Below are 15,266 nucleotides of genomic sequence, written 5' to 3'. Positions count from 1 at the left end.
TTATCTTGCTGGACTTAAAGGGTTGCTGTATACCTGTTAGTTTACCAAGGCAAGTAGTCTGTCTGCGTAGCTCCCAACTGTGGACCTATCCACATGGTAGCCAGAGGTTATCCTGTTATTCTTTGTCTGTGCACCACACCGGTCTTTTCAGCACTGGAACAATGGCATTGTCACAGTTGGTTGCTACCAATACATGGCTACATCCCCTGGTATTTCAGTGTTGTGCTCCTACATAAGGGTATGATTCTGGGACTCCTTCCAAAGCTATTTGCACAGTGTGTAACAGCAGAAAAGCTGATATGCCTGTGTGTTTCTGTCTCTGCCAGGCCTGTCAAACACTCAGGTACATATTTGAACAGACTCAGGGAAAGTAGGTAAAAGTGAGGTACACCTTTAAAATGTTAGTGCCATTAAGTTGACACTTTGAGAGAACCAGAGCATATGGATTAATACACCTTTTTTGAAGTACAAGCAGTGTCTAATTCTTACTTATTGTCATTATTCATTAAGTGTAATTCACCACCTTTCTGGCCAATGCCAGTACTTTTCAGAGGGATTCAGAGGGACACAGCTAAAATTTTGTTCAAAATCAGGAACATCCCTGAAAATTAGGCACAGATGGGAGGTATGGCCTCTGCCCTAATCAGATATGCCAGTGTTTGTCCTGCTATGATACTGTGTGGGGGTTGTAAAGTGCTGCTTTAACATTATTTTCTGTTAGAATGGCTGCTTCTCTTATCACAGTCATGTAATGCAATTCCACAACAACTACTGGTAAAGATCCATAGAACAAGTTGTGTGTTATGGCATTCCTATTTTTACTTTACATTCAGTCACTCTGATGCGTGATATATTTATTTCAGCACCAACTTGGTGTATATCTATTGTGGCTTAGTGGTACTTCATGCAGTGTAGTGTGTACAAGGTCCTGGGTTCGAGATTGACAGAGGTGTTTTATTTTGCTGCTGAGCAGACCAAGGGCCCTGACATACAGAGTGACTAAGGCACTTTTAAGCAGTTGTAAGCGGGTTTGCGTGATGCTTAGCAATGCTTAGCTAAGTGCACACTCGCTCAAACCCACTAACTACTGCTTAATAGTGCTTACTCCCGCTAACCCCCGCGGTCATTTCTTTGAAAGAAAAGAAAATGGGGAGATAGGAAAGTGGTGAAAAAGGGGCACAAAGAGGGAAAGACAGTAGGGAAAACAGCTCAGTATGTGCAGGATGGGTGTAGGGAAGGTCCATAGGTGCCTATTTCTTTAACAGCAACAGCTGTGCATATGCAATCAATTTGGAGGGAAACATGAAACCTTCCACCCTTGAGAGAGGGGTGAGGACAACAAAGTATGTTGTACTGCCAATTAAATTACATTTTATGTGTCCAGCGGACATGTGTGCAAAATGGGCAGCTATGTATGGGGCATATTTTCTTTTTTGGGAGCAGATTTCCCTTTTTGTTTTTTTTTTTCAGGTGAGAGTGGAATGTGGGGTAGGGGAAGTAGGTATATTTGGAGAGGTAGGTTGGGGAGGTAAACAGACAAGACAAACAAGATGCATACAGGGGCGGAATATGACACATGTGGTGGGTGAACACCATTGACGGGGAAGGATGTTTGGAAATCGCAAGCCCATGAGTCCACAGATGGCAACAGTGGAACTGAGATCCCCACCCATGGTCAGTCACCACTGCACCTTCACAGCCCAGAGGGTGGCTGTGCTGGGGGCTGCATAGGAGGGGCAGGCTCACCTGTGAGTCACACCACTCGTGCCTCAAGCTGGTGTAGAGGATCAGCGACAGAACGCTCGATCTCCCTACGCACCATAGCTGGGACCGTTCAGAGGGTGATAGGTGGCCCTCCTCCACCCACACTTGCACGGGGGGATGAGCCCCATCCCCTGCAGCGCTTCCACCCAAAGGTGGCTCAGGGACAACAGAAGAGGAGGTCCCAGGCTGGGCACCAGACCTGCTGGTGCCAGGTGCCATCGTCAGCTGAGGTGGGACAGTTGGGTCCGCTGGGACCGGCCTTCCCATACATTCTATGTTTAGGAGGATTTAATGAAAATATGGGTTAGTAACAGTCAACAGCATTCCCAATTAGTAATAACAACGTGCAAAAGTATTCCCATTAACCCAACACACCAGAGTTCCAACAGTTGAACAGCAAGCATGACACATGCATATATAGAACAACAGTGGACATTACAACAGCATGCAGGTTTAATTGATGGCAACAGGCCACCAATATTGTGGTATTTGAACAGGGCACATGCATTGAAATAAATACATATATTTATAAACCAATAGTACATATGTCCCAGCAAATGTTTTGAGATTAGACATACCCATTGAGGTGTGAAATTGCATTTTTTATGCACATACAGTAGAGTGGAAAAAGATAGTTCCATTAACAACTTATATATGTTTCTAGTTTACACTACATTCCTATTAACTGCAGTTATATGTCTCCTACATGTATTATAAACTACTCAATTGTCCTTAAATTGTGAAATGGGTTTTGTTTAGATCTTTATATACATGAGCTGTATCTGACATACAAACTGTCCGGGATGCAGATGTTACTGCTACATATTTTGTGAGTTGCTCAGACACACTACTGCTGAGATGGTACACTGACAGCTCTACTTTCCTATAATTCTCTAGATATGTTCAAGTGAAATTATCAGTTATATGTTAAAAGCTCCCTACATTTCTGCCAGCACAATGACATTTCTGGGGAACACATTACCAAGCTACTCATGTGCCAGATTAACCTGTACATGCTGGGCATGAACCAACAGTTGAGGACTGTAAATATGCTTAAAAGCTACTGGCACTCCCTTCATCCACTTTATATAGGCCTATCCAACTGTGTGTTAATGGCACTTAATACAACAGTACTATTTCTATAATGTAAGAGTACAACAACATATCAAAGAAAATGACACAGACACACTCCAGGAATTATACCTTTATTAAAGACTTAAAACACTTTTATAGAGGCTCTCTCATTTATTTTATATAACAGTACATGCAGAATAATTATCAGATAATTATTATACCTTTATTTATTGTGTTTAAACACTTTTTTCAGGCTCTCTCATTTATTTTACATAACAATACAAGCAGAATACTTACTAACCTGCCTGGTGGCGCAGCCTTAGCATCCTATCTGCGTAGGCTTGCTGATTCGCAACATGGACACCTGCAGCTATGAAGTAAATGAAGTGATATTGAGACATACCTATCCATAGCATACACTAGAATAGCAATTCTTACATACTTAATTCCATGGCTACTTACTCAGTAGTGGGGCATTTTCCATCTCACGGGCCTCCTGAATCCACTGGTCCAGTTGATCCGCCTTGCATCTCTTCAGGTCTGCGTGGTGATGTCTGACCTGCTCACCAGTCTGAGGAACACCTGTGGCACTGGTGAATTCATGAGCTAGATGGTCCCAGGCTTCCGCTTTATATTGGATGCCCTGGTACTGGCCCCGCAGGAGTCTATCTTCATGATTATGGACAAGGAGCCAAACCATTACTTTTGACTCCTCAATGCCCCAGTGTTGTGCTCAAAAACGAGAGCCCTCTCCAGCACCGGCCATTGCTGCCTACAGATGGGAGCTACAACCAGTTATGGCAAGTATTCCTGCCTATGGAGCTTAAATATGCATCATTTTCCGCACTTATTTGTGATTGGCCAGTTTTGAAAAAAAACTCAGCTGAAGGCATACCTGCTTAGCAATGGGTAAACTTCCATTGATATGTATGTGTGTGTTGAAAGTGCATGCTTATGAAAAGCTGTTATGGCTTAGTGGTTCAGTACTGTGATTATGGTGCACAGTATCCTGGGTTTGAGGCCTGTCATTGCTTTTTATTTTACTACTGGCCAGACCAGCTAGGAGGTGTGGCTGTGTTTTACCGACTTTGCTCAACTTTGCCGACATTGCCCTATGTTACCCGATGTTGCTCTACGTTGCTCGATGTTGCGCTGGTTAGCACGGAGCGCAACTCCATGCAAACATGTTCTGTTTGCGCTAGATGGTGTGATGCGCAGCTACGCGCAAACCCATTGTGCTAGTTAACGCAGTGCTCAGCTATGAGCAATTACATTTAAATATGCTTAATACTGGTAAACTTTGCTTAGCAGTGCTTCACATTGCTTAAGATATGTTACTTATGCATCTATCAGTATGCATAACCATTTCACCTTCATATATATATATATATATATATATATATATATATATATATATATATATATATATATATAAAAATTCATTCACTACTACATAGGCCATTTCAATGCTTTTTACTAAAATTTAAATGTTAAATGTCAGGAATTATTTTTATATACAGATTTCCAACAGAAAATAGAAAGGGGAGTGGTGGGACTCGAACCGGGAATGCCTCCTCTTTGTGCAAAGGCTCTACCACTACGCTATCGCTATTTTGCTTAATTTGCAGATCAGTTTCTTATTATCCTCTTCAATGTCTAAACTGCTAACTGTAGCTAAGCAATGGGAAAACCTGCGCAAACACGCGCAAATATGGGCAGCTATATCGGAAATAATAAAAAAATATATATTTTTTACATTTTATAATTGTACAAGGGTTTAGAATTTGGGGGAGTGTAGTGTTGGGTATATACACATTTGAGCGGACTCACTCATGTAAGTTGACATTTCCCGAGTGTCAGACTTGCAGGGGCGTGGATTTTTGGACTGCTCGGCAGTCTGACATGCCCCCTGTACTCGTGCATGCTCCGTGTTAGCCTCAGAGTTGAGGCAGCGTGCCCTCATTAATATGCATGGTGCGCTGCCGTCTTATTCTTCAACTGGCTCTTCCGGGTAAGACTAATTTAGTCTTACACGGAAGAATAGTGAGTCTTGGGGATTGCGTGTACATTCTTTATGGTGATCGTGATACAGTGGGGCTAGGAAATTAACTTTTTACCACTGTAGTGCAATCTCGGAATTGGTATATTTAATTTATGGGGAGTGTGGGGGTGCAGGGGGGCTTGCCACCCCTGCAGAAATGTAGTAAAAAGTGTGTTTGTTAGTCTGTTGTCTTTATATGTGGACGGGATGTTATTTTCTTGTGATTTGTAGTGTTCTGTGTTATGATGCACATTTTAGATGTTATGAAATTCAATGTTACGGGTTTTAGAAATTTTGGGTTTTAGATGTTATGGTTTAGATGTTATGAATTTAGATGTTATGGGTTTTAGATGTTATGGTTTAGATGTTATGAAATTCAATGTTATGTTTTAGATATTTTCGGTTTTAGATGTTATGGTTTAGATGTTATGAAATTCGATGTTATGGGTTTTACATATTTTGGGTTTTAGATGTTATGAAATTCGATGTTATGGGTTTTAGATATTTTGGGTTTTAGATGTTATGGTTTAGATGTTATGAAAGTTGATGTTATGGGTTTTAGATATTTGGGGTTTTAGATGTTATGAATTTAGATGTTATGGGTTTTAGATGTTTTGGGTTTTAGATTTTATGGTTTATCTGTTATGAATTTAGATGTTTTGGGTTTTAGATGTTATGGTTTAGTTGTTATGAAATTCGATGTTATGGGTTTTAGATATTTTGGGTTTTAGATGTTATGGTTTAGATGTTATGAAATTCGATGTTATGGGTTTTAGATATTTTGGGTTTTAGATGTTATAAATTTCAATGTTATTGGTTTTAGATATTTTGGGTTTTAGATGTTATGGTTTAGATGTTATGAAAATCCATGTTATGGGTTTTAGATGTTTTGGGTTTTAGATGTTATGAATTTAGATTTTATGGGTTTTAGATGTTTTGGGTTTTAGATGTTATGGTTTCAATGTTATGAATTTAGATGTTATGGGTTTTAGATGTTTTGGGTTTTAGATGTTATGGTTTCGATGTTATGAATTTAGATGTTATGGGTTTTAGATGTTTTGGGTTTTAGATGTTATGAGTTTTAGGTGTTTTGAAGTGGAACCAATCAGGCACAACTCCTTTATTCTTCTTCTTTCCCTTGTTGACTTCTCCACTGCTTCTCCCAGTCACCTGGGTCCTTCCTTCTATGAAAATGAGCCAACTTAGCAGCAGTGCTTTCCATACACTGTGCCTTAAATGACGTTAATTATTCATATATTCTGCAATACATTTAGCTCAAAAGTCCAAAACATCTTAATTGCTTTCCTCTTATTCTGGATTTTCAAAAATACTCCATGTTATATCACTGTTGTCACGCATATATTTCTTAGTTATAAAACATTCCGTTCTTATACCAGAAAATAACTTTCTATAAACTAACAAAAAATCTTTAAGGACATCCTGTGTCGAACATAAAAACCACCCTGCCCTAGCCCCAGTTCACAGACAATATCATGTCTGTCTTATTATTCCATGATAACACCCATGCTGTGTGCTATTTCCATTAGCCTAGCTACCTTTTTACCCTGAAGATATTGTCTATTTGTTGACTACAACATTAGTAAAGTTGCCTCCTCATGACAATCAGCAGAGGTTTCCTTTTTGACAGAAACAAATATGTCAATTGAAGCCCCCCCAAATTCACCATTAACACCAAAATACTTCAGTAATTATCACTCACTGTTGCACCCCTAAATGTGATCATCATCAGTGTAACTGTAATCGTTGAGCCTCTGCTTAAAAGGGAAACATTTCACCTTAATAAATGTGTCCACAAGTGGCCATACTTATATATATTAAAGCCCACAAGTTACTGACCAAACATCTGATATCTGACCAAGCTATCTTCCATTTACATAATCACCTGGGCTCAGTAGTGAAGTCATTTTTGCCAAATGCAAAAATCATGTCTTAGCATTCTTATCTTAACTCAACTATGGACTACCCATTGTAGCTGTAGCCTCAAAGCAAAATGCCACCACCTTACAATCCATCTGCAATAAAATCTGCTGGTTTATTACTAACTCCCCCAATAATGAACATCACTGCCTAACTCTCGCCAAAGATAATGGTTTCCAGTACATTTGAGAGCCAACCTCCTACTAGATCACTAATTCACAAAACCCTTTCTCCTGAGACTTCTTTCCTTCTCACTCATTAACTTTGCACCAACCCCCCCCCCACATACAATCTCAGTGGTATCTCTCAGTCTCAACACACCCTACTAACCAGCACTGACTCTGCATTCTCCATCCAAGCACCTAAACTATGGGGATCCATTCCTCTCTCAGAGATTCCCAAAAGTACTCAGTCTTCAGACAACAGCTCTAGGAGCACCTCTTCAATCAAACGTTATCTCATCCTTTCATCCCCTTACTTGTTGACTTTCATTCATCCTACTCCCCTCTTCTGTTTGCATCTCTCTCACACCTCTTTCTACTCCTCTTCCCACTGCATGCCTCTTTCACCTTTACTCTGTCTTCTCTCCATGGTATCCTTTCTTGCAACTATGGCCTGAATGTATATTCAAGTTTTAGTGCGAGCGGCAGCCTACCGCAGCTACATGATGCTCAAATCCCTGCCTTCATGATAGTAGTCTTTGAGTGCTTGGGACTCACATGCCTGTAGAACACCATTTCTACTCATATTTCAGAGCTGGGAAACCTAATTAGCTGATGGTTTGCTAGCAGATTCATTTTTTTATTTAACCTAGTTCTCAATTTATTTTAATACTGCCTGATAAATAGGAAATAAACTGTACTTCTAGATATCTTCTAAACACACATACATTTCCCTGCCACCCACTTACAGAAACTCATTACTTCCTGTTGTACAAACATCATGGCGTATCTTACCTCACTAGCTGGCACCATACAAATCTACACTAATCTTGTATTGATCACTCCATGATTAAGCTTCCCTTCAAGTCATCAAGTATCACCTTTCTCATCAAATCTATACAAAGCACCCATATCACAAAATCCCGGTTTCTCATTTTCTTCTCCCATGTTAGATACAGATCTACAACTAAAGACATTACCCCTATGGGATCATTCAGCTATATAATCTGTACAATTATCACTCAGATGTATCCAAAAGTGCTTTACTGCCCACGAGAAATGTACACTTTATAGAAAATAACAAAAATATAGATAACATAGAAGGGAAAATTCAGATTGTGTACTAAATATAAATCCTCTTATCAAAAGCTACCAACACCTCTCTATAGCTCCATTATCAAGCAAATACTATAAAATTGTATTTATTTATTTATTTTACATTTGGTAACTGGGTAATATCTGACTGGGCTAAAAGCAAGCCGTTTTCAGCAGACACCCGGGGAGAAAAGGTCCCAAAACAATGTTTACAATATTTATACTCAAAATTTGCTAATTACAATATTACAAAAACTTTAATGAAAGTAATACCTTATATATAGTAAAGTGTAAAGTGTAAAAATCAGATTAATACAAATTTAAAGTCACAGTACAAGTCACAAAAATAGACAAATATAATATCAGTAGAACAATAGAATCAGACAATATTGAGCTACATAAGTGGAAAAAACAGTAGATGGGAAGTTTGTGTGCTTAGCCTAAGGTTGGAGTAGGGTTGTATGAGGTTTGATAGGGCTGGGTAATAGTTGAGATAATGAATAATGGAGTGAGCTACTTTAAGTTGGTTTAGGGCTAGTAAGTTTGGGAGTTCAATCCAGTTTAGTTTTTGAAGGGCTATGCAATGGTGGGCTCTATGGGGTAGGTTAGTGGCAAATTTGGTAATTTTATTATAGCAAACTTCAAGGCTATTTAGATCAGATTTTCAAAGGTTTGTGAAGACTTGTGAACAGTAGAGAAGGGTGGAAAGTAGGTGAGTTCTAGCTGTAAGCTATTCTAGCATGATTAGAAAGATAAGGCTTAGCCCTGTAGAGAGCACCTAATTTTGTATGTACTTTTTTAATTGTTAAGGCGATGTGTCTGTCAAATTTTAGGTTACAGTCTAGGGTAACACCAAGGAGTTTAGTATATTCGAAAGGTTCAATTTTGTACCATTAGAGGCAAAGATAGAGAGATGATTTTGTTGTTTTTCTTAGAGGAATTAGAAAATAACATAAGTTTGGTCTTGTTTGGGTTTAGAATAAGTTGGTGGTTTGAGAGGTATTTTTCAGTGTTATTAAGGGCAGTCTGAGACTTTGCTTGGAGTTCATTTATTGATGAACCAGAGCAAACAAGGGAAGCATCATCTACATATATTGAATGATAGAGGCAGGTGATGCTTCAGTATAGAGATCATTGGTAAAGATAATAAACAGGAGTGAGCTTAAGATGGACCCTTGAGGAACGCCAACTGAGACGGGCAGAAGAGATAGTTTATGATCCTATAAGGTTGCTTGTTTGCAGCTACAGAGGTAGCTATGAAACCACCGAAGTGTATTAGAGCTGAAACTGAGAGAGGCAAGCCTGTTAATGAGTATTTGATGAGATACCATGTCAAGGAAGGTGGCGGAGACAATGTGGTTGTTGTTTTTGAGTAGGTTAACAGTACTGGTGAAACTTAATAGGGCAGTGTTAGTGCTGTGTTTGGGTTGGAAGCCATGCTGAGTAGAAGATAGAAGGTTATGTGATAGAAGGTGGTCTAGAGTCTGTGTAGGCATTTTTCTAAGATTTTGGTAAGTGGAGAACGTATAGCTATAGGCCTATAGTTAGAAAGGTCAGTAGAGGGGCCTCCTTTGCGAAGGGGTATGACATGAGACATTTTCCAAAGAAGGGGGACATATTGTTTGGAGATAGAGCAGTTTATAAAAAGAGATATAGGATAGGAGATAAATTTAGTAGGAAGTTTAAGAAATTCACTAGTTAATTGATCTGCAGCAGGAGTACTTGGTTTTATTTTAGTTAGGAGGTTTTGAATGTAATTAGTTGGGACTGATGTAAGAGTGAAAGGATGAGTATTGGGGTCGGGGGGGTCGTAGGGAAAGTGTGGAGCTGACTTTGTTATTTAGCAATGAGATGATGGGGGTAATAAAGTGGGTACTGAACTGAGTAGCTATACAGTCAGTAGTGTTGTCAGTTATTGGAGGAGGGGTGGTTGGTTTTCCTGGTTGTAGGAGGAGATTGATTGATTGCCAGAATATTTGAGGGTTGTTTTGGTATTTTTGTTGACATGATTGGAAATAGGTCTTTTTGTCCTGTCTAATTTGACTTTTGGCCTGATTTCTAAGCTTTCAGTAAGTTGCATAATTGTTACTATTTTGTTTTTTGTGATAGCGAGTCCAGGCTTTGCCCCTTTGTTTTAAAAGGATGATAGTCTCTTTAGCTAAGTAGGGAAGGTGTTTGGCCTTGGAACGTATTTTCCTGAAAGGAGCAAGACTACTTAAACTTTGTAAGAATGCATTGTTAAATAGGGTTGCCAGCTGTCCGTGTTTGACTGGACTGTCTGATTATTTGACAAATTGTCCGGTTAGAAATTTCAATCAAAACCAGACTTTTGGTTTTAAATATTGCGGTGCTGACATCATCACATGCGCGGCTACCAGTCTGTCGGAACTGAGCTCAATGAGCTCACTTCTGGTAGTGCGAGCGGGAAGCAGAAGCCCAGCATGTAGTGCGAGCGAGAAGCAGAAGCCCAGCATTAACCGACTTTGGATATTATTTCACTTCGGGGAATTCATCAACTTGACTTACGGGAAGGCAGCAATTTCAGAAGCCAGCACAAAGGTAGTGTGTGTGTGTGAGTGATAAGACGGGTTTTCTTTTCAGATGCCAACATTTGAATGAAGTGTGTGTGTGTGTGTGTGTGTGTGTGTGTGTGTGTGTGTGTGTGTGTGTGTGTGTGTGTGTGTGTGTGTGTGTGTGTGTGTGTGTGTGTGTGTGCATGCGCGTGTGCGTGTTTTATGTGTAAGAGAATACCTGGAGAGAACTAATATTTACTTCTGCTACAAAAAAATGTTCACATGCATTTGAATTTATTAAATCAAGCACCAGTTTCTATACTATCACATACATTGTGTAAGTAAAAGAGAATATGTTAAATGCTGGTTAGGTGATTATGACTGGTTAAACATTTTCATTTAAAACTTTGTTATCTCCAGAAGGAGGTTACTAAATCTGAAGTGTATAACTTGGAGACAAAACACAATAAACAAGATGCAAACAGGGCTCTTGGTTACATGCAGGATTGATAGAGGAGTTCTTCCCAATACAAAATAAAAAATTTTTTTGTGTCCATTTTTCTGTTTTGGTTGTTGGGTGAAATGTGCATTATACTGAACTTTTGCTTAAACATTTTGAGACTACTTTTTTTGGCAACTTGTTGTATAGCTGAATGTCAAGAATGTTTAGATTATAGTTATCACATCCAGTAAATCATACATCACACATACATACACACACACACACACACACACCCACGCACACACCCCTACCTCTCACTTGTTTGACTGTTCATGGTAGTCCACTGCATAGTCCAAATGTCTTTTGGTATTCAAATTATACCCATGTGGAAGACGAAGATGTAAACAATCTTGGCTTCTGCATCTGTGCGACCGGACATGAAGGGCGTTCTTAAAGAAGAATGCCCTTAAAAAAGTATTTTTTTTTCTATTTATAGTGTTGGTGTGGAAGTAGACTTTTATGATGGAAATGTTCTGAATTGGGCAGTTTTGTCATTATTGGTTCATATATTTTGTTTCATTGCCTACAGTACAGTCTACTGGAAAAATGTTCAAACAATAAATTTAAAATGCACTCTAACAAGTGTTCTGTATTATACAAGGAATATAATTTAATAAAGTCAGGAAGGTGTATCAAAGAAAAGAACACATGTATGTTTCTTGTTTTGTGTGCAAGGGGCCTATGATTTGCAAACAAACCTAAGATAATCTTTATCCATCCGTGGCCATGCATTTTCTTTGGATGTGGTGTGGGTTTCAATGTTGTTTCAATGAATGTGAGTTTCAAGGGTAGAGAAGTTTTAATGCCATTGCCAAGTTTATTTTCATTGTGAGACAGTATTGCATTGTTTACCAGATGTCTGTCAGTGTTTGTGCATCGTTGTGCTGTAAAATGTAAAAAATAAAATCCAAATAATCATTATAGAAGAGTAGTTTTAATGCTAAGTCTGTTTTCATTGTGAGACTGTATTGCTTTCTTTAGCAAATGTGTATCAGTGGTTTGTGCTATAAAATTTAAAATAAATGTTTTAAATTAAATCCAAATATCTGTAATCACTGCAGAAGTAAAGCAGAAGACAGTATGGCAACTGGGGAGAAATCGTCTGAAAGCAGTCCTCTGGAACAGAAAAAGAGGGCGTTCCCATAAGCTGATGTCACAGTGATGTCACAAAATGGGTGAAGCATGGATGGAAGAGGGGTGGGAATGGGTTATTAGTTATTAGTTATGAGTGATGTGAGGGGTGTGACCTTAGTCCAGTTTTAGCCACAAAGAAAGCTGGCAACCCTATTGTTAAAGTACTGAACTGCAAGATCCAAATTAAGTGTTTTTAGGGGTGATCCATAGCCGGCCTTAGGCATAGGCCAACTAGGTGGTTTCCTAGGGCTCCGTTCTAGCAAGGGCACTTTTCCAGTATTTATTTGGTGTAGTTAGACCAGGATGGGGGCACCGGGTGGTATGGTGGAGGGCGCTGTGGAGCCCTTTTGCCTAGGGCACCAGTTGACCTAAGGCCGCTCCTGGGGTGACCAGTCATATTCCTGTAGTAGGCTGTTGAAAAGGGGTTTTCAAAGGGGTTGTTGAAATGATAATAGTAAACAATTACAAAAACAGAGTTATTAACCCTTATATGAGTTGTACCATACCACTGTTCTCAGTCATAATACTAAACTATAAAAGTAAGAGTCAGCTGCCATGGGGTAAGGCTTAAAATGGCTCACAAGGGCAGCTAGCCCAGTATTTACCTATGAAACAAATTCAATTATATGTTTCTTGATAAACACCAGAAAACAAAAACCCGCCTTACAGCAGTAATATCTTTTGCCTATGAATCACTTCTATTTAAAGTCACTTCAAAGTGACAGACATATTATCTCCAAATCTGAATACTTTAATCCAAAGATCTAAGCTATAGCACTTGAGAAGTATCAGTGATAGTTCAGCAGAATCAGTTTTGCTGCCTAGTGCATATCTCACCTGCTTGCAGCTTTCAAGATGCAGAAGATGGCTGCATTACTGCAGGGGATCCAAGTTCTCCTGAGAGTTCATTATAAGCAGTCATAAATTGACCAATCCCAGCATAATTAGTCATGCTACACCAAACCCAAGTGATTATAAATATGACCAGTATTTGTAAGATTCAAACCCACAGACAGGAGAGCAGAGGCAGCGTACAGTTTAAGAATCAGCTGCAGTGGTATTTGAATGTCACATGCCTTGGAACAGAACCTTACCTTAACATAACAAACCTGGATCTAAAGTTAACTAGGATTTAATCTCCTTCTCATCGCTACATTAGCATGTTGTTTGCAGCTCTGAATATAGTAACTGGCAGCTCCTAGTTACAGGTAACACTGATTTCATGATTGACAATAGGCACACTTTGCTCTCTCTGGTATATTTTAATCTCTTCTAACATCTTCTGACAGCTCCAACACAAGTGCTATGTTTAGGAAAGTGTAAACAGGTTACCAATAAGCACCATCTTACCATAGCAGACATTTTCCGTGCTACAACAACAGGATCTTTACGTTCAGAGAGAGTTAGGCCTGCTCTATCAACAGTGTAATAACAGGCATCCATAATGGACTTTGCGAACTGAAAGCAAAAACAGTAAACATATGATTAGACACTGATGAATTCAAGCATGAAATTAAATCAAAGAAAAAATAACTAGAATGAGGAGGGGTATGACTGGTCATATGCTTGCATAAATTCACATAAGTGAAACACGTGCAAACATTGCAAAATTATACACAGATGTGCTTGCTAGCACTGATATAAAAACAGAGGCATAAAGGATTGAATGTGCACACAAGTATTAGCAAATGCAAGAAAAAAATAAATATATACACACACACACACACACACACACACACACACACTTTTATGCACTGCCTCACAAGAAAATATGTTACAGATAAGCATATTGACAAACATACATGTATAGTGTTACATCAAAATTTTGCACCCCTAGACATATACAGATGATTATGCAGTCACAGATCACAGGCACAAATCATCCGCATACAAACAAGCACACACGCAAGTGCACACTGAGTATACAGACTGTCATTTATACATTTACACGGGCATACGGCAATATGAGAAACACACACTATGCAGAGACACCCCAAGTTTTAAGGTTCAGTACCATGTATGACAGCCTACCACAATGGGTTGAAGGCAGATCCTTTATGCTAAGATAGCATATTTTAATGGTGTGGTTTACAAATGCCAGCTATGCAGACAGACTGCTAGTAGGCTCATTTTCTGTATGTTCTCAAATCAAGGCCAGATGACCTGCCTTTAACCCTTATTTTAATGCCTCAAGCAAGGTTCGTGTTCCTGATCATAAGACTGCTTTCAAAAAATTGCTTTCAAGGTAATAAAATCACCATTTAGCTATTAGAGATTGTTGCCTCATTGTTCTCCAGCTGTCTAAGCAGCTGTTCCTGTCATACCTCCCTTCTACTGTTATTGCTCTCTGGTGTTGTGTTGCTCCATTTCTGTAATTCATCTTTGCTTAGCATCCTCATCTTCCCTTAATATATTCCCCTTTTTCTTCCTTAGCATTCTCTTTTCTAATATTTTCTATGTATCATGTCTAAATATTCATTTTATACTGCTTTACAGACCTGAGCGTAACTCCATTTCATGCTACTATTCTGATTAACTGATCCACGATATATTATTCCGAACTCATTCAGCACGTATTCCTGTCGCCATTGCTCATTGTTCATGAAGACAGTGTCATCTGCATCAGAAATAAATATATATGGATTTTAAGATTTCATGTGGTTTCTCTTCTGACAAATTCAACATTTTTCATCCCTGACAGTACATTCACTGAGATTTACCACCCTGTGCCACTTAAAAGTTAAGACTCTCCCCCTTCAGAAGATGGGTGTCAGATGAAATAGCTTAAGCTTACCACTCTTTACACATACTAAAATGACTCACTGCTCTGTTATGCACAGTTGGCATATTTATCATTTGTCTTACTACCATTCTATGGACTTAGGGAAATTCTGCCTCTGTTATTAGCATATTAGATGTAGTAAATGAACATTTTTTCTTATATTTCTGGTTTTAGCTTATACGTGTGCACATGTGGGGAACCAGGGAGCAGGAATGCACAAGACAATATCTGCACCCAGGACAAGGGAAAAAAATCACTAAAT

At 39.0% G+C, this 15,266-nt stretch overlaps 1 protein-coding gene across 1 annotated transcript in view; it reads right to left on the bottom strand.

The window, feature by feature from the left end:
- LOC122790852 (protein-glutamine gamma-glutamyltransferase K-like) overlaps nt 1-15,266 on the bottom strand; it is a 346,859-nt gene that overhangs the window by 224,306 nt on the left and 107,287 nt on the right. The window contains exons 4-5 of the mRNA XM_044058497.1: nt 14,721-14,839; nt 13,573-13,680 (exon numbers count right to left, since the gene is read on the bottom strand). Of these exons, the coding sequence (XP_043914432.1) occupies nt 13,573-13,680; nt 14,721-14,839 (227 nt within the window). The remainder of the gene's footprint in view (nt 1-13,572; nt 13,681-14,720; nt 14,840-15,266) is intronic.

Source organism: Protopterus annectens, chromosome 16.part0, assembly GCF_019279795.1.
Source record: "Protopterus annectens isolate FY-2018-M chromosome 16.part0, PAN1.0, whole genome shotgun sequence".
Taxonomy (NCBI): domain Eukaryota; kingdom Metazoa; phylum Chordata; order Ceratodontiformes; family Protopteridae; genus Protopterus; species Protopterus annectens.
Note: the sequence above shows the minus strand (reverse complement) of the source record. Positions and strands in the feature narration are given on the sequence as shown.